General features: G+C 39.7%; 1 protein-coding gene across 1 annotated transcript; it reads left to right on the top strand.

Moving 5' to 3' along the window:
- Positions 1 to 13: 13 nt before the first annotated feature.
- On the top strand, positions 14 to 9,005 carry atp6v1e1a (ATPase H+ transporting V1 subunit E1a). Its single transcript, XM_078257891.1, has 9 exons — positions 14 to 249; positions 744 to 809; positions 896 to 1,005; positions 2,352 to 2,418; positions 3,885 to 3,974; positions 4,782 to 4,850; positions 4,965 to 5,059; positions 5,207 to 5,294; positions 8,456 to 9,005. Exons 1-9 carry the CDS (start codon positions 217 to 219, stop codon positions 8,516 to 8,518), a joined length of 681 nt encoding a protein of 226 aa, XP_078114017.1. The 5' UTR covers positions 14 to 216; the 3' UTR covers positions 8,519 to 9,005.

Below are 9,005 nucleotides of genomic sequence, written 5' to 3'. Positions count from 1 at the left end.
GTGTTGCAATTGTGTCGCTAGCTCGACGTGAACCACAACAACAAGAAGAGTAAAAGCCCACACACAGTTTAGCATAGATAGAGGATCTTTGGTAAAAGTACTCGGACTCTCCCTCTACGAACTAAAGTGAACTGGACTGCTCGTGTGGTCTGGAAGACTTTTTTTTCTTCTTTTAGTTACAGTCTTTTAATAAACAAAACATATTTGAGAACAGATATGGCGCTTACCGATGCTGACGTACAAAAACAGGTAACTTTTTTTTGACTGAACGACTGAACTAGCTAGCTAGCTATTACATTTAACGTTATGCCAGTGACTAACGTTATATCTGTAGGGTTAAACATAACATACGTCAACGCTAGCTAGCTAGATCACGGGCTAAAATCTAAACTGACGTTACTGTTGCATGTAACTTTGCCTAATATAGCTAGGTTCTTACTAATCTCGCTATCGTGACAGTTTATTTAGTTTGGGTCTTGGACATGTGACAGAATTGGGTGCTATAACATAATAATGGCTACAAGTTAATATAGGCAGGTTAAATCTTTTAAGGGTAATATAGGGTTAACGTTAACCGAAATCATTAAAAATCGTTCTAAAGCTAACGTCTCTGTTTTAGTAAGAATATGTTTGTTGTGAATTGTGAATTGGTTTGTACATACTGTACATTTAGAAGGTTGACATAAACTTTGTAAGACTTCTGAATATGAACAAACTATTTTGTGTTTTGTCTCTTGTGGCAGATCAAGCACATGATGGGCTTCATTGAGCAAGAGGCCAGAGAGAAAGTTGAGGAAATTGATGCTAAGGTAATTAAAGCCTGTCTGTCAGTCAGTCTTGTGATTTGTGCAGCAGCGACCAGTAATGGGCCTTGTCATACCCACTCTGTTTACAGGCGGAGGAAGAGTTCAACATCGAGAAAGGTCGTCTGGTGCAGACCCACAGGGTAAAAATCATGGGATACTATGAGAAGAAGGAAAAGCAGATTGAACAACACAAGAAAGTGTGAGTTGATGGTCATTTATTGACAGTTTAGGAAAGAATGAAAGTGGTCGAGGGGAATCATTTGCACTTTTACACACACACACACACACACACACACACACACACACACACACACACACACCCTTAAATTGTGAGCAGTGCAGGGGCGATTCTAGGATCAGACCTTTAGGGGGGGTCAGCCCCTAATGAGAATGTGACACGGTGCCTTGCAAAAGTGTTCCGATTTAATAAAATGTTATCAGACCCATATATCTCCAGTTGTTTTTTATTTAAATTAGATAAATCATTTAATAATAATAATAATAATAAATAGATTTTATTTTAAATCAGAAAAATAGCAGTTAAAATCCTTCCAATTCAAAAACGATAAAAGGTTTATGTAAAACGTCATCATGTTGAGTCGATTCTGAACCAATCAGCTGTTAGATCAGCTGAGAGCCAGGCGCTTCCCAGCATGCCCTGGGTCCGCCTGGGACTTGCAGTCGGTGAAAAGCAACTGCCCTGCCTGCGTCTCAAACCTGCGGCCGCCTTGATCTCGTGAGGTTATCGTTGCCCACGTGTGCATGACGTCAGAGCGAGTTGGGATCAAGTGGGACACTGGCTGGCTCCAACGAGCCTAATGTCTGTAGTCTGCATTGCCAGACCTTCCTCCACAGCGCTGGGGAGGAGGGTCTGGCTAGTCACACAGCATTCTAGGATGGAAGAAAAATGTGCTCTGGTTTATTGGCATTTCTTTAAACCAATCACAATCGTCATGGGCGGCGCTAAGCGCAGGACGGAGACACGGTGTCGCTGCAAAATTTTGTTGAACTTGTTTTGGTGGAACGTGTACGTTCAAAAGTAGTTTTAGTCGTGTGAGAGAAAACTCAGATTGGACAGATAGTCTAGCTAGCTGTCTGGATTTACACTGCAGAGATCTGAGGAGCCGTTAACCATAGTCCAGAACAAAGAAAGTGGAGGGTAACAGACATCCGTCCGACAAGCGGGACTTCCGACAGAATATCCGGCGGGACCGGAGCTATCCCGGAAGTGGAACGTCGTGGATATCGACTATTTTGTCTGTTACCTTGCTGTTCTGAATTCTTCTTTGCTATCTCCTTGTTCCTTCAGTTATGGTTGCCTTAGTAAAGTCAATGCATCCTCATTACAATTGAGTATAAATACATTTTTGTAACTACTGTACATGAACGTCGCCATATCTGCCTCGTCGATTCCAATTGGGGTGGCAAAGCAACTTAAAATCTATGTGTTGGGAGAACTGGGTATCACGCTGAACAGCTAGGCCTGCTGCATTACATGTTCATGTCAGAGCATTCATTAATGGACTTCTCCTTCCACTCCCACAGCCAGATGTCCAACCTGTTGAACCAAGCGAGGCTAAAGGTGCTGAAGGCCCGCGACGACATGATCACGGTTTGAGATCAACGCTCATATTTTACACATATTCAGTTCATGTTACACGACTGAGTATAACTTTTAAATTACAGTATTGATAGATGGGGCGACTACGTAGCTCGCCATGTGCAGCCCATGTACAAAGGTTTAGTCCTCGCCGCAGCAGCCCATGTTATTCCCCCGGTTTCTCCCCTTTCATGACTTCGGCTGTCCTATCAAATAAAGGCCTCAAATGCCCCAAAAATTATCTTTAAAAAATATAAATAGATGCATACAATGGATATGTATTTTATGTACAACTACGATTAGATGCATGCATATGTGCTTATGTTTTGTCCTATTTGCCACTGAATTAAATTTCAATACAATGAAGGTGAATGGATATTCTTTTACGGTACTCTGATCATTGAAAAATAGTATTTACTTGTCACCAAAGACAAGCATTTACACAGTACTTAACCATACTTGTTATAGGGCTGCACGATATGAGGAAAATATCTAATTGTGATTATTTTGACTGATATTGCGATAGGATTCATTGTCATTGAAAATGATTAACATTGAAAGAAATTCAAATGATTATAGTGTGATTTCTGTGAGGCTCTGTATCAAACAAAGATTATTTTTTTTTAGCCTGTAGGATAGGATTTGTAGGCCGAGACGTCTCTGCAGTACCACAATACTTCATTCAGAATGGTTTGACACATATTTTGCCTTTAACAAATATTGCGCCCCCCCCCTGCGATTTGGATATTGCACTAGTCCATATTGAGATTTCGATACAGTTGCGATTAATTGTGCAGCCCTACTGTATTACACTGTATAATAGCGTCTTATTTCACAGTATCTGAAGAAGAGTGTACAACAAAAGATCGGATCTCTACTTTCATTGAATTTTGGGTCCTTACTGAACGTTGACATATACAAGTCTGTGATTATCCTTCCTTTATATATTATAATATTAGTCTAAATAATTCAGAATTTCTGCTTTTTTTTTAAAATCAAGATTTAGGTAATGTCCAATAAATTAGGTTTATTGACCATGAATTCCAAAAATAAGTGTAAAAGTAGTGGAAATAAGTTTATTAGTGGTGTTGATGGTAGTGAAAAGAAGCGTTAAACGTCAAAAAAAGAGACCAAAACGTCAGAAAAGGTGTTGATTTTCAGGTGTTTTGAGCGGGGAGGACCGAATAGAAGACAACACAAGGGTAAAAAAATTCTTATTTCTTAAACAGTTGCTTAAAGCGTCTAATCAAAGTTTTGTGTTGGAGTTTGTAACATTCCAAAATCTTAATTTTGACTTAAAGATTTCCATTTTCGCTGTAAATGCATATTGGTTTCAAATATCGGTTATCGATTTTATTAACCACTAATAATCGGTATCGGCCTTGAAAAACCAGTATCGGTCGATCCCGACTTTAAAGTCATCTAATTCATCATGAATCAGTAACATGTTTTGTTTTGTAACTGTGTTCTTGTCTCAGGATTTGTTGAATGAGGCTCGTCAAAGACTTGCAGAGATCGCCAAGGACCCTGCTAGTTACTCTACCCTGTTGGAGGGCCTGGTGCTCCAGGTAAACTCCAAAAAAATATCCTGCACCCAGCGCAAACCTGGTGCTCCAGGTAAACTCTCCGGGCCCTATCCTGCACCCAGCGCAGCGCAAAGCCCGACCCAAGTGTCTTTGCTAGTTTAAGACCGACGCAGTTGTCATTTTCCCCTCCAGCGCCCACATTGTTTAAATAACAAATGCACCTGCCCCCATCTTTGCGCCCATGGGCGTGCTGGTCTTACAGGGAGGTGTGTTCAGGTGCATTCTGGGGGTATTGCTATCTTGAGGCAGCGGGAAGAGATCACGCCATTGACCAACAATTTATTGGTCTGGAGTCAATAACGCAGCATTTCATTGTTATTTTAACAGCAAATTAGTAAAATGCACAGCGCGCACACACTATGCTTGTTACACCCACAGGGACACGCAGCAGCACACAAACATGCAAAAGATTACAAATAAATATATTACGGTGCAAATCCTCCATCATAATAGCAATGCTCCAAGGTCCAAACACGCCTGACTTTTAAAGGGAATGGGAGATGATCTCTGATTGGTTTATTGCATGTTACGCCCAAAACACACCTCTGAATAATGCTTATGACAATAAGTACAACCCTTTTGAACCATGCGCCCGGTGCACAGACCCTTTTTTCCACCGTCAAACTATCAAAAGTGGATTTAGACACGCCCTAAACGCACCTGCACCACCGTGCACTTAGATGGTTAAAATAGGGCCCTCCAACTGTTCTCATGGGAGGGTGCAGTTTATTCAACAGCTGATTGGTACGTTAGTTCTCCGTGTTTTCTGAGTTTGGGCTTACTTTTCAGGGATTCTATCAACTGCTGGAACCTAAAGTTACCATTCGCTGCCGACAGCAGGATGTAGAAATGGTTCAGGTGAGGTTGAGCTGACTAAAAAGTAATTACAAGAGCCTCTGTATATTTTTTTGTCACGTGCATGATAGTTGTGTAGTGTTGTGTTTTGTAAGTCCTTGTTTTATTGGTTGACAGGCTGCAGTTAATAAGATCAGCCCTATCTACAAAGAGGCAGTGAAGAGGAACATAGTCGTCAAAATCGACCCAGAACGCTTTCTTCCATCAGGGATGTAAGATGATTTAATGTACTTTAAAATCCACTCTTACTTTTTGATTTTAAATGTATTGTTGGATTTTTATGGTGGCCATGATTGAAAAAGGTCAAAGAAAGGCATACTTTCCTGCTAAGTTTGGTTCTCTCATGTTTGTGCCTACAGCTGCGGAGGAGTTGAAGTATATAACGATAACGGGAAGATCAAGGTTTCCAACACTTTGGAGAACAGGCTTGAACTTATGGCACAACAGGTAGAGTAACTGTTGCATCTAAAAAATCTTTCTACACACACCGTTATAACACTCTGAATGTAGTTTCTGCTGTTTGCCTGTGGAGGGCAGCACCACCCACTTGGCTTTCAAGTGAGCCTGACTGCCTAAAGGTTGGAGAGTCAAACCCATTTTCAAAGATTTCTATATATCAGAAATGTGGTTTTCTTTCCACCAAATTGTCCAAAAACGTAACGTGGATGGTTCCATACAACCATTACTCTATACAAGTAAAATAAATGATCAGTTCACTACTTTCATTGAATTTGGGTGTGTTATTCAATTTTATAGCATTTGAAAATAAAAAATGATCAAAGAACGTTGGAAAAAAGTGACAAAAAATGTTGGAAAAAACAACAAAAACGTCAAAAAAAGTGCAGAACAATCGACAAAAAAACATCGACAATAACATCGGAAATTTGTGACAAAAGAATTGGAAAAAAGTCTAAAAAATTTACAAAAACATCGAAAAAGTGACGCAATTTGAAATTTTGACCCAGAAAAAAAATAAGTTGCATGGTCGATGGGTTAAAGTGGGTGTTACTTCATTAAGCAATGTTTTATTTTTATTTATTTTTTAGAATAGGGAAGCACTGATTCTTTTTTGTTCTGTTTCTGTTTTTGAGGCAGGAACATTCATTGTTTACTCATTTGTCTTTTGTGAATAATTAAAGTTTATCCATTCATGCTTTGTGTTTAGAGTGCCTGCTCTTGTCGCAGATAAACTCTGAGAGGTATTTGAGAGGAGCTTGTTTTGAGCATGCGTCCCAAAATGTTTCTGCTTCCTACACACAACTGCTGATGCAGACAAGAGCATTGTCACTACATCCTGTAAAAAAATCAATTTTAAATATTATTTAAAGGTCCCATGGCATGAAAATGTCACATTATGAGGTTTTTTTTAACATTAATATGAGTTCCCCCAACCTGCCTATGGTCCCCAGTGGTTAGAAATGGTGATAGGTGTAAACCGAGCCCTGGGTATCCTGCTCTGCCTTTGAGAAAATGAAAGCTCAGATGGGCCGATCTGGAATCTTCTCCTTATGACGTCATAAGGGGCAAGGTTACCTCCCCTTTCTCTGCTTTGCCCGCCCAGAGAATTTGGCCCCCCCATGAGAAAGAGAGAGACACCATGGCTTGAAAACAAGCAAAGCATGGCAGTTGGTCAAGGCCACACCCCCACCCTCCACCTTGCCCCCCCCATCTTCAATAGCATTTAAAGCTACAGACACAGAAATGGCACATACTAAGGAAAGCTCATTGTGGGACTGGCTCTAGTGGCTGTAATTCTGCACCAAGGCTGAATTTCGGGAAAGAGACTTCAGATACAGTATTAGGAGACCACTAAGGTCTATATAAAAGAGACTTCAGATACAGTATTAGGGGACCACTAAGGTCTATATAAAAGAGACTTCAGATACAGTATTAGGGGACCACTAAGGCCTATATAAAAGAGACTTCAGATACAGTATTAGGGGACCACTAAGGCCTATATAAAAGAGACTTCAGATACAGTATTAGGGGGACCACTAAGGTCTATATAAAAGAGACTTCAGATACAGTATTAGGGGGACCACTAAGGTCTATATAAAAGAGACTTCAGATACAGTATTAGGGGGACCACTAAGGTCTATATAAAAGAGACTTCAGATACAGTATTAGGGGGACCACTAAGGTCTATATAAAAGAGACTTCAGATACAGTATTAGGGGGACCACTAAGGCCTATATAAAAGAGACTTCAGATACAGTATTAGGGGACCACTAAGGTCTATATAAAAGAGACTTCAGATACAGTATTAGGGGAACCACTAAGGTCTATATAAAAGAGACTTCAGATACAGTATTAGGGGACCACTAAGGTCTATAAAAAAGGGACTTCAGATACAGTATTAGGGGACCACTAAGGCCTATATAAAAGAGACTTCAGATACAGTATTAGAGGACCACTAAGGCCTATATAAAAGAGACTTCAGATACAGTATTAGGGGGACCACTAAGGCCTATATAAAAGAGACTTCAGATACAGTATTAGGGGGACCACCAAGGTCTATATAAAAGAGACTTCAGATACAGTATTAGGGGACCACTAAGGCCTATATAAAAGAGACTTCAGATACAGTATTAGGGGGACCACTAAGGTCTATATAAAAGAGACTTCAGATACAGTATTAGGGGACCACTAAGGTCTATATAAAAGAGACTTCAGATACAGTATTAGGGGGACCACTAAGGCCTATATAAAAGAGACTTCAGATACAGTATTAGAGGACCACTAAGGTCTATATAAAAGATACTTCAGATACAGTATTAGGGGACCACTAAGGTCTATATAAAAGAGACTTCAGATACAGTATTAGAGGACCACTAAGGTCTATATAAAAGAGACTTCAGATACAGTATTAGGGGACCACTAAGGTCTATATAAAAGAGACTTCAGATACAGTATTAGGGGACCACTAAGGCCCATTATTTTTTCAAATACGGCGCATTTTCGCTGCATAAATTGCTGATTTCTGCGCAAAATATGCGGGGCTTGCATGATTTCATAATCCCCGCATTTTCGTTGCAAAAAAGTCCCATATATCTTAGCAGAAAGTAGAAAAATGTTGCGTTTACTTCACACGAGAGCAGCCATTTTCCCCTGTTGCCATGGGAACGTTATGAAGTGACGTAATTACGCAACGTGAACATCATCGAAAAACTGCAAACCCCGCGATGAAGCCACGATGAAACCGCAGTTTTTGCAAGTTCCCGCAATTTCATTACATAAAATTGCATAAATATCCCGCATATTCCATCGCATTTTTTAAGAAAACGTGCCGCATAATCAAGGATTTTAGCCCGCAACAATCACAAAAAAACTCTTTTTGACACACTTTTTCTGGAAGGACTGGTTAGAGGGACAACATGTTTGACTCAGCAAAGGTTTTATGTTTGTTTGTCTTTTAGGAAATTAGATACTATTATGATGTGTATATATATTATTAGTTAACCTCCCTTTGTCCATTAAAAGAAAAAGATAAGATATTGAAGCATCTGTATTTTTCATGTTTCTCCACTAATTTACTATAGTAATCTAGGTTTGTACTTTCAGTTTCTTGTACAGTATGTACTTATGTGTCCTGGCTTTCCACCTGACAGATGATGCCTGAAATCAGAGTGGACTTGTTTGGTGCCAATCCCAACCGTAAATTCACGGATTAACTGGATTTGAAGAAAGCAGTGTGGACACGGTTGGAACATACTGTATGAGGTGACCACAGACCATCATCATAGTGAGCAAGAGTCTGCACAATCACCTACCAAAGAAAACCCTGGTTCACTTAATGGAACACTACTGATGTGTTTATGTATGTTTGTATTTTTGTACTAATGGATTTAGTATTACTTTTTATGTTTTGAAGTGCCTAGTCTAAAGGACTGCTTTCATTTGCAATGGCATTCCTTCAGTTGTTTTGTGAGCTTTTTACTACTTGATTAATGTAATCAAAGTTACATATTTAGGTCACCAAAGATGCACACTTTCTTTACACATACTCAGTTTACAGTTTTGTAGACTACAGCCTATAATATGGTATGTTTGCCAAACTTTTGTTAACAGTTTGACTGTGTGTGTGCGTGTGGACAGCGAAAGGATGTTTACCATTGTTCTAAAGCACTTAACATGAATAAATGGGTGTGACACACAGAA

The sequence above is a fragment of the Sander vitreus genome, chromosome 8, assembly GCF_031162955.1.
Source record: "Sander vitreus isolate 19-12246 chromosome 8, sanVit1, whole genome shotgun sequence".
Classification (NCBI taxonomy): domain Eukaryota; kingdom Metazoa; phylum Chordata; class Actinopteri; order Perciformes; family Percidae; genus Sander; species Sander vitreus.
Note: the sequence above shows the minus strand (reverse complement) of the source record. Positions and strands in the feature narration are given on the sequence as shown.